General features: G+C 35.4%; 1 protein-coding gene across 1 annotated transcript in view; it reads right to left on the bottom strand.

The window, feature by feature from the left end:
- MDGA2 (MAM domain containing glycosylphosphatidylinositol anchor 2) overlaps nt 1-21,769 on the bottom strand; it is an 865,861-nt gene that overhangs the window by 313,622 nt on the left and 530,470 nt on the right. The window contains exons 4-5 of the mRNA XM_036457944.2: nt 11,125-11,321; nt 1,332-1,464 (exon numbers count right to left, since the gene is read on the bottom strand). Of these exons, the coding sequence (XP_036313837.1) occupies nt 1,332-1,464; nt 11,125-11,321 (330 nt within the window). The remainder of the gene's footprint in view (nt 1-1,331; nt 1,465-11,124; nt 11,322-21,769) is intronic.

Here is a 21,769-nt window from a genome sequence, read left to right as displayed (position 1 = left end):
TTTAAAAATCTTAGGATCACTAAAATTTTATACTTCTATTTTGTCTGAAATATAGTTTCTGTCATGTGCTTCTTATCCATCTTGATAAAGTTTAATTTTTTTTCTTACTTCCTTCTTTCACTTTCTTCTAATAACTTTTATCTGTTATTTAATAGAATATTTATCTATTTTGGTAGCAATTTATATTTTAGTCAATGTATATGCCTATCATTACTGACCTATAATAAACACCCAATATGTTACTGATTTATAAGTACATGAATAAATAAAAGCATTAATTTTTCAAAAGATTAACTAATTTGGAACATATATTGATTAATCAATATATTAGTATGCATTTTTTTATCTTTCAATAAAATCCAAGGTTTAATCTTTTCTAGCTGAATAGAGCTGCTGACTAGCTCTGTGTTGGAAGAACTAATAAAGTGTGTCCCACATGCCTTATAAATATTAACTCATTAATTTCTTTTTACAACTTTATGCGTTTATGAGGAAGCTGAGGAAAAGAAGGCGAAGTAACTTGTTCAACAAGATCCAAGAACTATTACGTGGCAGAACCAGGAACTACAACCAGGCATAACAGGGCCCATACTTCCCCAGGTTTTTGTTAATGGAAAAAGTGATTAACTTTCATCTCAGTATAAGGTAAAATTTTATCTTAATTGCACTGAAAGTTGTTCAAATCAGATGAAATTCTAATTTAGTAAGTTGATTGTTTATACATAATCATAAAAGATTGTTCATCCATATGCTCTCTCTTTGCTCTTTCATTTGGCAATTTCTTGATGCTTGCATTTATTCTGAGACTTATATTATTAAATGCAGACTAATTTAAGTATCAGTATTGCTAATGTTTTGACATTTTATAGAAAAATACTATTTAAAAGCATCTACTCAAATTACCAATTAACTTTCTTGATGTGAAATCGATTAAAAACAGAGGTTCTTATACATAGTTTTGGAATCACGCGCACACACACACACACACACACACACACACAAAGATCACACATTTTAAAATAAAGAATCTAGTACTTCTCAGAAATGTATTTGAACAGAATATAGGCTATCTTGTGATATCTATAAATTCAACCATAAGGATAAATAATTGTGTATGCTATATAAACAAACATTACATGGGAGCACATTGCAATTCAATGGTATGGTACCCATTTACCAAAAGATTTTCTGATATCACAGAATTTTCTGAGAAATAAAAAGATTTTTTTAAACATATATTATAGAAATGATTTGCACCACAATAAAGTTAAAGAACAATTAAACATTCATTTTGAATAATAAACATAAAACTTTCAGAGATACTTCCTTACCTGTTTTATTGGAAAGTCTAAATGATACCATCTTATCAGGAATATTACATACATTCCTCACTGACGCAATGCAGCTATAATTAGCATAGTCCTGAGGTCGAAGATTCTTTAATTTTAAGATCTTTGTTTCACCCTGAAAATGTGAAAAAGGTTATTAAAAAACTTAATAGTAATCAAAATGAATGAATCATGGCATTATATTGTTCTAAATCATATTATTAGCAGAATTTTGAACATTATGTTTTTTAAAGGAAAATGCCAACTTTGAAAGTATTGGTAGAACAAAAATAATGAAGTTATGTATAATTTAATTTATATACATAAATATTTTGTGAATATGAAGCAATGACAGAATACAAATCTAAAACTGAATAAATAAGTATTCATGACTGTAGCTATATTATTATTGTTTTTGTTATTATTATTTATGTTCAAGAGTTCAAGGTCTAGGAGTCCCAGATAAATCTGCAAAATTGCAAATAGACTCAACTAAGGCAAATGACCAGAAATACCATATAAACTATTGATTAGCAAGAAAACCATGAAAAAAAAAGACTGAAATTATTTAAAAAGTAAACATAATTCACAAAGAACAACAATAAAAAAAACCCCACACATAAATAAATAAATAAATAAATAAATAAATAAATAAAAAACACACACTCCTGCTCAATTCAAATAGGTTTCTTGGAAATTATTTACCTTCCAAAGTCTATGCATCTTCTCAAAATAGCAAGAGTTACTCTCATAAGTAATTGAATTGTGAAAATGATAAAACTGTATCTCAATGACATCAGATTTGGTATAGCAATTTTCAAAATATTAGTTTTTTTCTAGATGACATCTGTATGAAATCATGTGTTCTTTTATTTTCCTTCAGTAATATTTAAATTCAAAAACTGACAGCACTTGTATACATTCTTCAAAAGGATCAGAACACTTAGTGACAATACATAAAGACAGTACCTGTTCATTTTCAAAAAACAAAACAAAAAACACAAGCTTGCTCATACATAGGCAGGTACACAGAGGTTTCCAAACTTATCAAATGAATGTCTCCTTCTGTGTGCATACACTTTGGCCATATGTCCTTTCATTCACTGTCAAAATCCACTCTTTTTTTTTTTTTTTTTAATATACTTTATTGATTTTTTTACAGAGAGGAAGGGAAAGAGATACAGAGAAACATCAATGAGAGAGAAATATTGACCAGCTGCCTCCTGTACACCTCCTACTGGGGATGTGTCCGCAACCAACGTACATGCCCTTGACCGAAATCGAACCTGCAACCTTTCAGTCCGCAGGCTGATGCTCTATCCATTAAGCTAACCGGTTTGGGCTCAAAATTCACTCTTAACTCAGTCACATTTTTAGCATTTTCATCTGTGGTATAAGCAACAATCATCTCTCTTAATTTTTCTGTAAAAAAATATGTTGTATTTTTTTTCTCCACAATTATATATACACCATACAATTATACAGTCAATGTGTGTTTTTTTTAGAACTTACATTTAAAACAAGTTATAACTGTATTATAGAGTTACTAGAGGCTCAGTGCATGGAATTTGTCCACAGAGGAGAATGTCCCTAAGCTTGGCCTGCACTCTCTCCAATCTGGGACCCGTCAAGGGATATCTGACTGGCAGTTTAGGCAGGTTCCTTTAGGGATCCCTCTTGCTGGCTCCTAACCACTCACCTGCCTGCCTGCCTGATGTCCCCTAACCACCTCTGCCTGCCAGCCTGATCACCCCTAACCACTTCCAGGTCAGCTTGATAGTCACCTAACTGCTCCCCTGCTGACCCAATTGCCCTCAATTGCCATCCCCTGCCAGCCTGATTGCCCCTAATAGCTCTCCCCTGCCGGCCTGATTGCCCCTAACTGCCCTCCCCTGCCAGCGTCATCCCCCTAACTGCTCTCCCCTGCTGGCCTAATCACCCTAACCACCTCTGCCTCGGCCCCTGCCACTGTGGCTTTGACCAGAAGGATGTCTGGAAGATATTTTATCTAATTAGCACATTAACCTTTTATTAGTATAGATAATTTATGTTAATTGGATATAATGCCTAGAAAAATCTATTTAGTTATAAAGCACAGTTGAAAGAGAATATTATATGAGAATTAGTTGACTCAGGTAATTTTTAAATCCTATTCCTTCTACTTTTGTGACATTCTATTTATTTTATAGTTAATCTCACTATAAAATTCGCCTAGGTGATTTTAGACTTGCCAATAAATTTCTACTACAAGCCCTTACTCCCCCAATCACTCTATCAAGTCTGTATTCCTATTCCAGGATTCTCCCTGTAGTTTCAGATACATATACCAATTTTTTTTTTTACTACAACAGGTTCATTCTGATGTCTCACAGACACTTAAAACTCAACATATTCTAAATTGAATTTAAAGACCACTTTCTATATCTACTGTTATTTTTTTAGTAAGATAAATCTTAGACTTTTGATTACTACTTCTTTGTATAGTCAATATCTCCCTCTTAGATCCTTCTATTGATCTTTGTTTTGCTGTTGCTCTTGTTAATTCTCACTGAGTGTAGAGTATTGTTTCCAGTGATTTTTGAGAATGGAAGGGAGAGATTGGTTGCTTCTTGCACATGCCCTATGAAGTCTAGATACACAATTTCCCAGTGGTTCAGTTAACATGGCATTGGAGATTTGTTTTGTCTAAACATTATTCATATCTAGTATTCAGAAAAAAAAAGATGCCAAAATGTGTGATCCTACAGTACAGTCATCTTGGTTAATTAGTAAGATTAATCTGTGTAGCATGTCAAAGAGGCAGACTGGCCAATACAGCCACAATATATTGAAGCAATATAGAAAAAAGACAGAGTTATGAAAGAATTTAAGCCTTATCCACTTAATTAATTCACCACATTCAGATAATGATAAAGACATTCAAGATAACCCTCTTCCTCTCAACGAACAGCTCCCAAGTTAGTGTGTGTGTTCATGTAGAGGCATATTTACTATTTAGACTTCATAATTTAAAACTGTTATATCACTTAACATCAATTTTTATTTTGTTGATCATATAAATTTAATATTCTGTGATGTTGGAAGGCTTTTTGCATGTGAATTTTCAAGATTTGTAAAGGAAATTTTCAGTTGATTATTGCCTAATTATATAATTAGTAATTATAGTTAATTATGTAATTGATGTAAATATGTAATTAGGTGTTTAATTATAAACACAATACGATGTCATCAACATATTTTTATAAGTTCTAGGAAAATAGCAACAGTACATATAATTTGTAAAATTTAAGTACATATTTATGTAAGAACCACAAAAATTAATTTCAGCACCTATATTTAAATGTTTAAAACTTCTTTTTTTAAATAAAAGAAATAAAGATATATTTTTAGTAGCCATTACCATTGGTGATAATTTCTAATAAAATAATGACCATAGCCGTAAGTAGTATTTCTGTTTTACTTATGAATATGGATTTTAATACACTTCATTTCCAGACTATGATAATTTTCTAGTTATAATTTTTTTTATTAAAATGTATTATTTCTTGACTCTGAAGTCTATTTCTTGACTTCAAATTACCATTCTCTGAAGCCTATCTTTTTGTGTGTTATTTCTTAAAAACTTTTTAATATTGACGTTATTGCAGACTTCCCTCATCTCCCCCTTTGCCTATCTTCACCTACTCGTCTTCCCTTCTTTTGGCCTTTGCCACACTATTGTCCAACTTATTTTTAATTAATTTCTAGTTCAATCTCATTGTATTAAAAAGCATATTCTGAATAATTTTAATCTTTAAAAATTGAGACTTGCACTATGCTAAACCTATGTTCTACTTTCATAAATGATCCATGTGCATCCATAAGAATGTGCATTTCAAAATTGTTGAATGCCAATTAGGTCATATTTGTTAATTTTGTTATTCAGACCTTCTATATGTTTTCTTATTGTTATGTCTGTTATTCTAAGCCACATGTGTCAAACACAAGGCCCGCGGGCCAAATCCGTCCCACCAGGCCTTGCAATGTGGCCCGCACCGCGCTATCATCACTGCACTCCGCTGTGTTTCCATCACAATGACAGTTTATGACTGTTCAGTAAACCATTCAGCCTGCGATTTAGGCTGGATTTTAGATTTTGGCCCCTTCTCTGATTGAGTTCGACACCCCTATTCTAAGCTATTGAGAGAGTGTAGTTACTATCTCTGTATTTATATATTTAAAATATATTAGTAGTACATACAGATTTAGATTAATTATATCTTCCTTGTAGACTGAGTATATTATCTTCTTGATGGTATATCTTCTGGTAGATTGTCATTAAGAAATGTCCTTCTTTATCTCTAGGAGTGTTTCTTGCCTTAAAGTTTGTTTGGTCTGCCATTAATTAATTACACAAGTTGTATTTTAGTTAGTGGTTTTTACGATTTTTAGAGGCAGGAGTTGTGGAAAGGAATGGCAAGTCATCTCTTTTACTTTCATAATTTTCTATGTCTTTATATTTAAAACATGTTATTAGAACCATTATATAGGTTTTTGTTGTTTTAATCCAGTTGGGCAATCTCAGTATTTAGTGCATTTAATCCAATGGCTGCTATCTATTTTTTTTTTCTACATGACCCACCTGTTCTATTTTATATCCCTCTTTCCTTGCTTTTGTATTTATAAAAAACTTGTAATTATTTAATCTCTTTTATTTAACTAAGAATTTTAAATTATTTTATTATCATTTTATTGGTAACTTAAAAATTATAGCTTGCACCCTTGACTGCTTCCTCAATAAGGAGATAAACATAGAATACATTAATAATATTTGCATTTGTTATATTTTATTTGAGTCTAGTATTTTAATTCTACATATATTTAAAAATTAATAGGACATTATTTTGTTTTTTAAACCATCGTTATCCACTTATATTTACCAACTTATCCTTTCTCCATTTTGAGTTAATTTTTGTTTATGGTGTGACGGAATGTTTGAGGTTCATTAAAAATGTATATTTTTATTGATTTTAGAGAGGAAGTAAGAGAGATAGAAACATCAATGATGACAGAGAATCATTGATTAGCTGCCTCTTATACACCTTCCACTGGGATCCAGCCCACAACTTGGGCATATGCCATTGACCAGAATCAAACCCAGGACCTTTCAATCCACAGGCCGATGTTCTATCCACTGAGGCAAACTGGCTAGGGTGAGGTTTTTTGTTTTTGTTTTTGTTTTGTTTTGTTTTTACAGGATAGACATGTGCTCTAGTACCATTTATTGCAAAGATCATTCTTTCACAACTAAAATTTTTTTTGGCACCTAAATTGAAGATCAATTAGCCCTGTGTATTAAGGTCGATTTCTGAACTATTTATTCTGTTACATCGATTATATATCTATCTTTATGTCAACACCACATGCCTTAATTACTATAGCTTATAAGAAATCCTGGAATCAGGAAAAATAAGTCCTTCAACTGTGTTCATCTCTTTCAAATTGTTTTGAATATTTTAGCTTCTTTCTATTTCCACCTAAATTTTATTATCCTCTTGTCAATTTCTGGTAAGATTTTGAATGAGGTTTTGTTGAATTTATAGATCAATTTGAGGAAACTGATATTAAGGTTATTGAAGTGAGGATGATTGATTTTGGCAATATATTTAATCAATGAAAAATCCCATTCCTATTTTATTTTAATTTTAATTATTTAACATATGTAATATTTATTGCCCATTGAAATATTTGAGAGCACATGTAAGATTTAACCAAACCAGCTTCATTTAGATTGATCACCTTTTGAGATATTGCTTTGAGTCTTTGTGTATATATATAAAGCTGCCAGGCTGGGAGCGGCCAGGCCCGGAGCAGCCGGGTCTGGTGCGGCCAGGCCCAAAGCAGCGGTTGCCAGGCTGGGAGCAGCCAGGCCCAGAGCATCCAGGCCCAGAGCAGCCAGGTTGGGTGCGGCCAGGCCCGGAGCAGCAGCAGCCAGGTCCAGAGCAACTAGGTCGGGAGCGGCGGTGACCAGACCCGGAGCAGCTGGTTGTGGAATGAACCAGAGCAACAGAGGCCAGGCCCGGAGCAGCCAGGCCTGGAACAGCTCGCTTCTCGCCTGCCCCTACCCCATGGCTGCCTCTCAGACATGGCTGGAAACTTTTGTGGGAACTTGAGGGTCTGCTGAATCAAGTGATGAAGGCTTAGATCTGGATGTGTTGAGTTAGTATAGGGCTGGGGTGTTGATCTGTGAGTGCCTTGGGTGGGGCCTGTATGAGGCTGGTTGACCTATTTGGAAATGTCTTTTGTGTGAAATGTATCATTGGGCATGTGGTGGTATTATTGATATGAGAAAATGCTAAGTAACTGATTTACTATCTGAAAAGGGATTTACTATCGGGGGAAGGCAGGGAGGAAGAGACTGAACATAAACTGCACCTATAAATGAGGACAATGGGGGATGAGGAAGGGGAGGAGGGTGGGGTGGGAACCTGGTGGAGGGGGGAAGAAATTAGGAACCTTTGTAACAATATGAACAATAAAGATTGATTAAATAAAAATAAAAAATAAAAAAATAAAAAAAAGAAATATCAGTACTGATATGGTCAAGTTAAAATGTTCTTTCTCAAAAGAATGGGAGGAAAAAAAGAAGAGAGAAATGAGTTATTTTAAAAGGCATAATCAATTGCTATTAGTTTGAGAGCTCTTATAAGGTGATATTTTGGAGTACTAATAGTAACAAATTCAAATAAATGGGTGAAAAGTTTTTTTGTGCTTCTTTAATAACTTCAAAATAAATTCCTAATTATTTTGAAATTATAAACTTTCCCAGAGTTGGAAAGGCTCATGTGCTCATTTCCAAGTGATCAGACTCATCTGAAGATAAGAAATAGCTATGCAATAAATAGGGGTTTAGAATTACCTTGGTGCCTACAAATGTGATAATGTTTGTTGGCATAATAATGATTGTAGGCACTGAGGTAATTCTAAATTATATATTCTATAAATTTAAAAAATGCCCATATTTTAAAAATAAATTTATAAAAGTATAATCAGACATGATCATTGATCATTTATCTGAATTTCTAAACCCTAGAGGTATCTGAGCATTAACATACTAAGCATTTACTTAATAAATCTTTTGTTATATTTTTATTTATGAATTTTTATTTTAATAAGAATTGAAGAATATAGTTCCATTGTGCAGAATATATATATGGAAATTGTGACAGAGAATGATTGATGAAAAAAGGGAAGGGGGATAGGGGGAACATCTGTAATAGTGTTAATAATTAAAAAAATAAAAGTGGGAGGGTCAGATTAAAACAGCTTTCAATACTATATCATTGGCAATACATATGAACAATGATTTTTCAGACATTTATATTATGGCAAGTAATAGCTGTTCTGTATCTTTACATAGCAATATATAGAAACATGTTTACTTATATATTCATAGTATTTATATATGTTATTTTTTATAAAAATACAATATACGCAGATATTTTGATATATGCAATTGTTTTGTATTTTTTCAGTTAATATATCAAAACTGGCAATTATATTAATGTGAAACTGGCCAGGCCTTGAACATTAAAGTAAATGGTTTACTATATATGAAAATATATTTAGTGGTATAAATGGGATGCTGAGAATTGTACAAACTCAGTATAACCTTATGCCATTAGAGAGTTAAGATATGAAACATGTAATAATCTATCTTTAAACTTTTGAAGGAATTTTTTAAAGAAATGTTTGTAATATTTTAAATTTAGTTGTATATTTCCCTAATTATGAATTTGCAATGTCTCAAAACTTAGAAAATGTGGTCAAGCATCTGTTTATTTTATTGTCTATATCAGGTTGTTTATTATTATTATTACTAGAGGCCTGGTCTACAAAATTCATACACTGGGGCGGGGGTCAAGGGGTTGTCCCTCAGCTCAGCCTGCACCCTCTCCAATCTGTGACCCTTTGGGAGATGTCTGACTGCCGGTTTAGGTCCACAGGGATTGGGCCAAAACCTGCAGTTGGACAGACCTCTCAAAATCCAGGACTGCTGGCTCCCAACTGATTGCCTGCCTGCCTGATAAGTCCCTAATCATTTCTGCCTGCCAGCCTGATCACTCCCTAACCACTTCCCTATCAGCTTGATAGATACCTAACTGCTTCCCTGCTGGCCCAAATGCCCTCAACTGCCTTCTCCTGCTGGCCTGGTTGCCCCTAACTGCCCTCCCCTGCTGGCCTGATCACCCATAACTGCCCTGTCAGCCATCTTGTGGTGGCCATCTTGTGACCACATGGGGACAGGCTCTTGTGTGAAGACATGATGGTCAATTTGAATATTACCACTTTATTATATAGAATTATTATTATTACTTTTATTATTATTCTCTAGACGCATTAATTTGAATATGTTTCCAAATATATTTTTAAAAATCTTCTCTTTAGCCGAAGCTGGTTTGGCTCAGTGGTAGAGCGTTGGTCTGTGGACTGAAAGGTCCCAGGTTAGATTCCGGTCAGGGGTATGTACGTTGGTTGCGGGCACATCCCCGGTGCGGGGTGTGCAACAGGCAGCTGGTCGATGTTTTTCTCTCATCGACGTTTCTAGCTCTCTATCTCTCTCCCTTCCCCTCTGTGAAAAATCAATAAAATATACTTAAAAAAATCTTCTCTTTATTAAATAGTTTTTGGCTCCTCTGCAGTCATAAAAAAAGACACATTCTGATTAAACAGCTTTCAAATATATTCCTATAAACTTCAATGTCTTCTTCAGTAATTATTAACTCTCCACTCTCAGTATATTACAGAAACATATTTCATATAAAATCCACTCTATAAAAATGAATTCAATTTTTTTTTCTTTTTCTAAAATAAGTTTTTAATGATGCATTATATGTTTTACTTTTTACATAATTATGGCTCTACTCATAAATAACTGAAAACCAAAAATGAACAAATGAAATTAACAGGTTTTTTTCTAAAATCAAAGTGAAATAAATGTCAAGTATGTTGAGGAGTGAATGCGAGTGAATGACCACTGGAGTCCAGACCAAATTAAAATCTAGGGAGCCCTTATTGGCCGGCCTGCTAGCCAACCAGCCAGTGACTGCTCTGCCTTTCTCCACACAGGGAGTCCAGGGAAAAGTAGTGAACCTTTGTGTAGGACCACTTTTAAGCCCATTTACCAAATCCTGTTTTTGCAGAACAAGTAACCCAAGACAAAACAGTTTTCCTAAGCAACATCAGGATAATGCCACTGACAACTATGTTATTTACAGAGTCATCTTGTTCTTCAGAAAGCTGAAAATGTTCTGTGAAAGAAGGCCTATGCGCTGGGAAGAGGCCATGAGACCATGTCTCAAAGCCTGGCTTGGTGTCAGCATTGACAATTCTATCTGGAAGCATGCTCAAAAATTTCCACTGTCCAACAAAGTACATTTCTTCATTTCTTCAAAACTTATTTATCAATGAAATGGGGAAACCCAAGTTTTTAAAAAATATTTCCTACAAAGAAAAGCAGTCAGCAAATGCATAATTATGTACTTTATAATGGAACGTAGGTGAACTTATGAAGATAGGAAAGTTAGGATAATTAATTTAATTTTTTCAAGCGTTAACATAAAACTTAATGAATTACCATGTGAAAATTAATTTTTTCTTCATTATTTGAGTCTTCTGATGGTTCAATCAAGAATATATTTTTTGAAGGCCAGGTTTGAAGAAAGTATCTTTTCAAATAAATATAATATTACATGTTGCTTGCATTAGGATAATATTCTAGCAGAATGGGGTGGATATACTATACCTTAATTCCTACCTGGGTAAAGAAGGGTTCATAAATCTCCACTCCTTTATCAGATCCTTGTAGTAACACTTCCTGGCCACGCCTCCAGCTGTACCGAACAGGTGGATTGGAATTGGCAACACACCTGAGGAATACTGTTCTTTCATAGTAAAACTGTTCTTTAGCTTCACCTATACTTTGATGAACAGTTACTATAGGGTCATCCAAATCTAGAACAAAATTAAGACAATTGCGTGAATATGTTGAGTTACATAGCTTTTGAAGTATTACTGTACATATAAAAACTAACCAAATAGCATTTTAATTGATTTTATTGCTTATCATTAGATTCATTTTTCCATTGAGTTATTAAACTCATTTACAGAAAAATCTTCAATGATGAACAGTAAAAACAAGTAATAACTACTTCTTAAGATCTTTGTTTGTTATGATAGTACAAATAACCTCGCATATTTATAACACTTTGCCAACAGCTGCATAAAACAGAGCTCCAAGTAAAACATCAGAATTCAAAATCCTCAAATTCAAGAGCCTGGCTAAAACAATAAACCACAGTGACAGAGAAATAAATATCAGGCAGCACAGTTGACACTTTCCCTTGACATACTTCTTCCAATTATATACAACTGATATATTTAAAATGATAAAAAATTATTATAAGCTTTATAGCAAAAAAATTTGATATTGTAGAGTTTAAGTTTCTCATTCATTTCATATTTTATAACTTAGATCATATCTGTTGATATGAAATATGTTAATAGAAGGTACTATTAAAAGTTTTTAATGTTTTTTCTGAATATTGTAGTGAAATGTTTGACAATTTGCATGCATCCCAAAATAAGGATATATACCACAAGTTTTAGAGAACATTTTCTGAAAAAAAACAAAACAAAAACACAATATGTAAGTATCTTGGTCTTGGTGGGTCATAGCACTGTAGTGTGAAAGTAGCCAAAGACAACAGGTAAAATGCATAAAAGATGAATGTTGCTGAGTACCAATAACATTTTATTTACAATTGCAAGTGCCCTGGCCTGAATGGGCTAATGGGCAATTGTCTGCCACAGATTGCCAAACTCTAATATACTATAGGCAAGGTTCTTTTCTTAAGAGAAAAAGAAATTAAGAACTGTATTTGCTTTAAAACAACTGTATTGCATATTTAAGTTGCTAAGAGAGTAAATATTAAAAATTCTCCTCACAAGGAAAATAAAATTGTAATTGTATGTGGTGATGGATGTTAACCAGACTTATTGTGGTATCATTTCATAATACATACAAATATTGAATAATTATGTTGCATATCTGAAATTAATATAATGTTATAAGTCCCTTATATATCAAAAAATGGGGAAACAGAAAAGAAAATCCCTAGGTTTCACATACTATACAATAAGAATTAATATGTAAATTGATCATCACTCCAACACAAGATGGCCACCCCCATGTGGACACAAGATGGCCAGCAGGGAAGAGCAGTTGTGGGTGATCAGGCCAACAGGAGAGGACAGTTAGGGGCAATCGGGCCAACAGGGGGAAGTTAAGCATAGATCAGGCTGGCAGGGGAGTGGTTAAGTGGTTAACAGTCTGGCAGGCAGAAGCAGTTAGGAACAATCAAGCATGCAGGCAGACCAGCGGTTTGGAGCTAGCAATACTGGATTGTGAGAGGGATGTCCAACTGCACATTTAGGCCTGATCCTAAGGGGTCCTCGAATGGAGAGGGTGCAGGCTGGGCTGAGGAACATCCCCCCAACCCAGAGGGATTTTCATGTACCAGACCTCTACTTATAATATAAACTTAGTCTATGCTTATTAAGAGTGATGCAAAATATTAGTTATATTTAAAGTTTATTTCAATGAGCTTTACTCCTTTAGCTTTATAACTCTAAAAGGTAATAACTTTTGTGGTCTTAAATTTTCTTATCAATTAACTGGAATTAATCATGGTATATATTAATAAGGCTGTTGGAGGAGTAAATGAGATAATCCATAATGCCTTGGCACATGACAAATGCTCAATAAAAGTTATTATTATTATTATTATTATTATTATTATTATTATTATTTAGATTCCCATTAATTCTATGTTGTTTTCACACCCTTATTTCACCAATTTAAAATTAACTCACTTTCATTTTAAATAGGTAAACATGTCACTTTAACATTTGTTCTGGCTATCAAATGTTTATAAATAACACATATTTTTAAGTGAAATCTGAAAAGGAGCAACCATATATATAAACATAATGGAAAGGTTTGTGAACATATGCTGTCTGAATATTTAAAAGACATTCCTCCCCAGAAAATATTCTTTTTGATATATTAAAATAATTGCAAACCAGCAAAAGTAGTTAAGTAATAATTTTCCTAAGAAAATTACTGGTAAGTACAGAATCTCAAATTTCACCAGTTAAAAAACAGGGCGGGGGAGAATTCAAATGTGAATTACTTGACAGTCCTACTTCGATTTCTTGGTTTACAACATTCTGAGGGGTTCTCCTCCCTCCCCCAGCGTTAGAATATGTTCACAGCTACCTCCAGGACCTCTAACTTTTGGTTTAACTTTCCAGAACAACTGCTGCTTTTCAGAAAATCTTTAAGAAACTTTCTGTTTATATTTACTCTATTAGCTATGCAAGGATATATGCTTTTGGTTTAAATAAGTCAGAGTATGTATGGATTCTAGCATTATTATCCTGAAATATGTACATCATATTGGGTCTAGTAATAATTAATGTCGTTTTTCAACATTCGTTTAAAATCTTGCTTGGCGTTGACTTGTATTGACATAACCTTCAAACACGTGGTATCTACAGAACGTGTGAAGTGCAATTAACAAGTTTTGCTTGAAAAAGTTTGTGTTTGGTTTGGTTTTTGTTGCAAAACTAGGGCTAAGAAGATGGCGGATGAAGAGCATATTCGGCACTGCATGCTTTACGAGTTCCAATTAGGAAGAAAAGCAAGTGAGGCTGCAAAAAACATCTGTAGTGCTCTTGGTCAAGATGCAATTAGCGCCAGAAAATGCCAGCGTTGGTTTGAGAAATTTCGCGAGGGAAATTTTTCATTAGATGACAAGAGTGGTCGAGGCTGTGTGTCCAATTTTGATCAAGAAGCTCTTCAAGCTCTTTTGGTCCAAAATCCTCAAATTACCCAACAAGAGCTTGCGACAACTTTAAATTGTTCACAAAAAAACAATTTCCAATCAATTGCGTGCACTTGGCAAAGTCCAAAAGTTTGGAAAATGGGTTCCTCATGAGTTGACCGACAACAACCGTAATCAAAGAGTCACAATTTGCAGTTCGCTCCTCTCTCGTCAAAACCGTTTGCCGTTTTTAGAGCAAATTGTTACCGGAGATCAACCATGGGTGCTGTATGTTAATTTGAAAAGGCGGCCACAATGGTTGGACAAAAATGAGGCTCCGCAGCCCACCCCAAAACCTGACTTGCATGCGAAAAAAGTGATGTTGTGTGTTTGGTGGAATTTTAAAGGAATTCTTCATTATGAACTTTTACCATCTAACCAAACCATTACAAGTGCAGTGTATAGTGCCCAATTGGAAAGGTTAGCCCAAGCTTTAAGAGAAAAAGAACCCGCGCTGATTAATCGGAAGGGCATAATTCTTCACCACGATAACGCACGACCGCATACTGCAAGAATCACTGCTGAAAAACTGCGCCAGTTGTAATGGGAAGTTCTCCCTCAACCTGCATATTCTCCTGATATTGCCCCTTCCGATTACCATTTGTTTCGTTCTTTGCAAAACTTTCTTCTTGGAAAAAAATTTAATAATGAAGAATGCCTCAAAAATGCATTGACCGAATTTTTTGCATCAAAATCACAAGAATTTTACAACAGAGGGATTAAAATGCTTCCTGAGCGTTGGGCACAAGTAATAGAAAACAACGGCAACTATATTGTTGATTAAATTTTGTTGTATTGTTTAAATAAATTCGATTTTAAAAAGTATTAGAAAACGACATTAATTATTACTAGACCTAATATTTCAACTTTAAACTTCATCAAATAAAAAAAATGAAAAAAATAAACTTCATCAAATCCTATAGGAGACTGATGAGCTTAATTTAGCCTTAGTGACTTGAAGAATAAGGTAAACAACTTGTGTTATGATTAATTGTTGAGTTTTTTTTCCCTTGTACAAAATGATTTTTTACTGTTAGAGTCTCATTTTTAGAAAATATGAAGTGTGTTATGTTGTAAATAAGAATTCTAAACTCAGAAATTTTAAAAACAAAAAGTAAAATGTAATTGGATGGTAAACAGTATAACAATGGTGGGTCTCCTTGGGTTCCACATCCTATCTAATAAAAGAGTAATATGCTAATTGACCATAATTTTGCTATGCCCACAACCAATCAGGGGTGCTATGCAAATTAACCCAGCAAAGATGGCGGCCATGCCCCCATTGCTGAGAGACCTGGCAGGACAGGGTGAGGCAGCGCCCACCCTGGGCCACTGCTGCTCCTATCATTGAGGGACCTGGGCGGCAGCAGCGCCTGATCACGGATGGTGGAGCAGGGCTGGGCAGTGCCCACCCCACACCGCCGCAGCCGGAGTGCAAGCCCCGACTGTGAAAGAAGGCAGAAGGCAATGGCCAGACCCAAGGCCTGGGTCCCAGGTGCCAGAAGAAAACTGGTGCCAGCAGCCAGGTGAAGGAAGGTCTATTGCATGAATCTTTGTGCAATGGGCCTCTAATAGTTTAATATTGTCCTTTACAACATTCATATATCAATTTATTTCTAGCTCTTTTCTTATTAGGTGGTGGTGTCTAAATGTTCAGTTAGAAATAGATGAAACTTGAATAATCAACTAAACATGCTTTTCCTTGACCTATGTGATATTTGGTCACTGGCCATGAGAGAATCTGATCCTATGACAACCATATTTACTGAACATTATATTGGCAGAATTATATATTGAATTCACCCATATTTAGCAAAATTCTGCTTCATAAATCTCCTAAGTCATTTCTTCAGATTTAAAACTAAATATGCTAAAGAGAAGATTTATTTTAGACTTGTCTATATATATCCTATCTAATAAAAGAGTAATATGCAAATTGACCATACAGCCCCAGCATCCACAAAACACTCCCGCCAGCCAATCAGAAGTGAGAATTCAAATTAGCCCAACCAACATGGCTATGGCCACAGAGCAAGCAGGAGTCTTGGGTTTCCCCAGCGATGAAGGAGGCCAAATTTCCTGGCCTGCCTAGTCTCTGCTCAAGGCTACAAAGTTTTAATTATAGAAGATAAATAAATCCCAATGAAAATGTCTGCGGCCACAGAATGAGCTTGAGGCTTGGGTTTCTCTAGCAGTGGAGGAAACCAAGGTTCATGCACACCCTTGCCTGCCCAGGCCTCAGCTCAAAGCTACAAAGTTTCAATTATGGAAGATAAATAAATCCCAGATACCAGGGCCTCCACTTGGGTCATGGCCATTCTGAAAACCACCACAGACTCCTTACCCAGGCCACCCTACATGCCAAGGAAACCCCCACCCTGATCCAGGACACCCTTCAAGGCATATCAGCCAGCCCTCTCCCATGCAGCAGACCTCTATCTTATCTAATAAAAGAATAATATGCAAATTGGCCATCACTCCAATACATAAGATTGCTGCCACCATGTGGTCATAGATAGCTGCCCCCATGTGGACACAAGATGGTCACCATAAGATGACCATCAGAGGAGGGAAGTTATGATGGATTAGGCCAGCAGGGAAGAGCAGTTGTGGGCAAACAGGCCAACAGGGGAGGGCATTTGGGAGGGACCAGGCCAGCAAGGAAAGGCAGGTAGGGGCAATCAGGCTGACAGGGGAGCAGTTAGGCATCAATCAGGCTGTCAGGAAAGTGGTTAGGGGTTATCAGGCTGTCAGGCAGAAGAGGTTAGGGGCAATCAGGAAAACAGACAGGCAAGCAGTTGGGAGCCAGTAGTTCTGAATTGTGAGAGTGATGTCCAACTTCCCATTTAGGCCAGATCTTACTGATCTAAACATATAAAAGTTATGTTGGACATCTCTCCAGGGTTCCCAGCCAGACTGGAGGATGCAGGCTGGGCTGAGGGATACCCCCATGCACAAATTTTGTGCACAGGGCCTCTAATTTATATATATACTAGAATACATACTGGAGGGGTGTCCTTTAGCCCTGCTTGCACCTTCTCCAATCTGGGACTCCTTGGAGGATGTTCAACTGTGGTTTTCAGCAGTCAGGAATCCCTCTCCCAATCTGGGACTGCTGGTGCCTAACCACTCTCCTTCCTGCCTGTGTGATTGCCCCTAACCACTTCTGCCTGTAGACCTGATCGCCCCATAATCACTCCCCTGCTGGCCTGATTGATGCCTAACTGCTCCCCTGCTGACCTGATCATCCCCAACTGCCCTTCCCTGCCTGCCTGTTTGCCTACAACTGCCCTCCCCTTCTGGCCATATTGTGAGAACCATCGTGTGACGATGTCACACAAGGGAATTACACAAGGGTGTGATATCATCCAGGCTTCTATTATATAGGGTATTCATATGATATGTTTAAGCAATACATACTAGTATGTCATTCAAATTATATGTTTAACATATATTCTACATATCATGGAACATATATAATGAATATGTGCCTTTAGTCAGGTTTGTTGGAAAAGAGCTCCTCAGACGAGATATCTGTGCAGAAAGGGTACAGACATACCTCAGAGATATTGCATGTTCACCTGGTATAACACAATAGAGCAAGTATCATGATAAATAAGCTATACTAATTTTTTGGTTTGCCATGGCATATAAAAGTTATGTTTATTATATTATACTGTAGTTAAGTAATTTTCAACCTTTTTAATCTCATGACACACATTAACTAGTTACTAAAATCCTGTGGCACACCAGAAATATATTATTTGCTGATCTGACAAAAAATAGGTATGATTTTGATTAATTCACACCAGAAAGCTATTGTTGTGTTGGATTTTGTCTTTTTTTTTTTTTTTTTTTTTTGTAATCTAAAAGAAAGAGGTCATTGCCTCTGACTAAATAGTTTTAAAAATTGTTGTGGCTCAACAGTTAAAAATTGCTACTATAGTCTATTACATGTACAATTAACATTATGTCTAAAATACAATGTAAAACAATTAAAAGTACTTTATTGCTAAAAAATGCTACCATCATCTGAGCATTTTGTGATTAATAATCTCTTTGCTGGTGGACATTCTTACCTCAATGTTGTTGGCTGCTGACTGATTAGGATGGTGGTTGCATAAGACTGGGGTGGCTGTTGTAATTTCTTAAAATAGGGCAATGAAGTTTGCCTCATTAATTGACTCTTCATGAATAATTTCTTTGTAGCATGTGATGCTCTTTGATATAATTTTATCCACAGTAGAGCTTTTTCAAAATTGGAGTCCTCTCAAATTCTGCACAGATGTATCAACTAAGTTTATTGTACTATCCTAAATCTGTTGTCATTTTAGCAACCTTCACACCATCTTCAAGAAGAATAGATTTCTTCTCAAGAAATTACTTTATCTGCTCATCCATAAGAAGCAATACCTCATCCATTCAAGTTTTATTATGAAACTGCAACTCACATTTTCAGACTTCACTTTTAATTCTAGTTCTATTGCTATTTACACTACATCTGCACTTCCTTCCTACATTGAAATATTAAACCCCTCAAAGTCACAATGATTGTAGGAACCAATTTCTTCCATACTCCTGTTAATGTTGCTATCTGAGCTCTTCTCATGAATCAGGAATGCTCTTAATCACATTTAAAATGGTAATATTTTCCCCCAGAAAGCTTTCATTTTCCTTTGCCCAGATCCATAAATGAATCACTATCTATCACAACTAGAGCTTTATAAAATGTGCTTATTAAATAAGACTTGAAAATCAAAATTACTCCTTGCCCTATGGGCTGCAGAATGAATGCTGCTAGCAGGCATGAAAAAACAAACAAAAAACATTACTCTCATATATCTCCATCAGAGCTCTTGGGTGACCAGGTGCACTGTCATTGAGCAGTACTATTTAAAAATAATCTTTTTTTAGTAGTAGGAATCAACAGTCAGCTTAAAATATTCAGTAGAGCATGTTGTAAATAGTTGTCCTGTCATCCAGGCCTTGTTGTTCCATGTATAGAATATAGGGAAAATAGGTTTAGCATAATTCTTAATAGCCCTGAGATTTTCAGAATATTAAATGAGATTGGATTCAACTCAAAGTTACCAATGATATTAGCCTGTAAGAAGAGTCACCCTGTCCTTTTAAGCTCTCAAGCCAGGTATTAACTTTTTCTCTCTGGCTATAAAACTCCCAGATAGCATCTTCTTCCAATGTAAGGCTGTTTTTATCTACATTAAAAATATTTTAAAAAAATATATAGCCATCTTAATTAATTCTCTAGATTTCCTGGATAACTTCCTGTAGCTTCTCCATCAGCAGTTGCTGCTTCACCTTGCACTTTCGTGTTAAGGAAACAACTTATTTCCTTAAACTTTATGACTGTACTTTGTTACATTCAAACTTCTTCTGCAGCTTCCTCACCTCTCTGTCTTCACAGAGTTGAGGAAGATTATGATCTTGCTCTGGATTACACTTTGGTTTAAGAAAATGTTGTGGCTGATTTGGTCTTCTATTCAGACAACTACAACTTTTTCCATATCAGCATTAAGGCTGTTTGGCTTCCTTTATTATCCATGTGTTAATTGGAGTAGCAATTTTAATTTGTTTCAGGAATGTTTTATTTACATTCAGAACTTGGTTGTTTGACATAAGAGGCCTAACTTTTGGCCTATCTCAGGTTCTGATATGCCATCCTCACTAAGTTTAATCATTTCTAGCTTTTAACTGAAAGTGATGTGTGGGTCTTCCTTTAATTCGAACACTTAGAAGCAACTGTAGGGTTATTAATTGGCCTGATTTCAATATTGTTCTATCTCAACTAATGGTAGAGAGAGGGGAAATGGCAGGTTGGTGGAGCAGTCACACACATATAACATTTACTGATAATAGGGGCATGGTTTATGGCACCCTAAAATAATTACAATAAAACAGAGCACAATAAAATGATCTATGCCTGTACTGGAGTGTACCTTCCAGATCAGCACCTATAGGGAATGAAGGAAATAGGATTGTTAGGGAGAAAAGTGAAATTGCAACATAGGTCTTAGTGGCTCTAGAGAAGTTTGAAAGCTGTGATGTTCCTTCAGAGCTGCCTTGACTTAAAAGCCTTTATACAACCACAACCTTCCCTATTAATTATTCCCAGTATGTGTGCTTTCCCCACCAAGGTGCATGACCTTGGGAGAAACACAGCTCCGTTTTGATTAGAGCAATTTCTAGAGAAATATTTGCTAATAGCCTTCAGCTACTATTATATATAACTCTCAGCAGCTGGAGAAATGAGCCTTCAGTCTTGAGGAAGAGAAAAGGCTTTTGTGCTATAGCAACCACTTAGAAAAGCTACAGGATGATTCTATTTAGTCAACCTTCTTGGGAAATTTTTCAAAAGAAACTATGCTGGGATTATAGTCATCATCTCCTTCTACTATCACCATTCTAGATTGCTTTTACCCTTAGTCAGTACACCTTTTGGTATATATGCATGGTGAGGTTACTGGACCTTTTTAACTGGGGATTTTGATTCCTTGGTCATAATGTCCTTCTCAAATTATTACTGATATACTCATCTGTTTAACACCAATATTAGACAATGGAATAATAAAAAAAATGACTCTAGATCAACTGGGTATCAAATATAGTCTTTACTACCTCACTGTGTAAAACAGTCCCACCTCTAGCTGATCATGTGGGCCAGTCACTTGTGCCAAGATTGTGACTCTTCTTATTTATACTGTTTCCTGGCACTGAAAGCCTAAAGTAACTGAGTCATGTGGTTTAAAGATTAATGGGACTCCTGCTTTTTTTTATTAATAGCTTTTTTTTCTTTTCTCAGAATTAAGACTTCTAAACTGCAGAGTCCACAGATGCGGGAAGGGAAATAGAGATTCCCTAAGTGAATTATTGAATGTGATTGTAGTAAGTGGGGTCATTCCTTGATTCTTCAACCTTTGTATTCTATTAAAAAAATCCTCACATAATAATGGTCATTGATTTAGGATATATCTGCATTTTAGAGAACAACACACCCTTCTTACTGAATATTATCTCTCTAAGACTCAGCTACCCCATCCAAAGTACATTCTATCCCTCTAATAAGCTGGCATATTTTGGTGGTATAGAATATGATATGACCAGAGAATCCGAGGCCAATGATTCCACTGCTAAATTCTCACAGTATGTATGAAGGCTAAAGCATTCTAGAAGCTTTTGGATGGGGCTGCTGCTGGCAGAGGACAGCAGAAACATTCATACCAAGAATATATGTGAAATTCAGTCAATGTCACTTATGGAGTTAAAAAAAAAAGAGTATAATGCAATCAACAGGTGACCAAGGACGTAGTTGGCATTCATGAGGGATAGTGTTTTATCAAGAGCTAAGTGTTTGTCTCTGTTGCTACAAGGTAGAAATTCAATAGTGGCAGTGGACATATCAATCTTCACAATGATAATCCATCTTTCAAGCTTATACACAGCCTCTATCCTTATCATTATGACTAGTTTTTCTTCATGAGCCTACTGTGCAGCTAA

Source organism: Pipistrellus kuhlii, unplaced genomic scaffold, assembly GCF_014108245.1.
Source record: "Pipistrellus kuhlii isolate mPipKuh1 unplaced genomic scaffold, mPipKuh1.p scaffold_m20_p_1, whole genome shotgun sequence".
Lineage (NCBI taxonomy): Eukaryota > Metazoa > Chordata > Mammalia > Chiroptera > Vespertilionidae > Pipistrellus > Pipistrellus kuhlii.
This window is presented reverse-complemented; position numbering and strand designations above follow the sequence as displayed.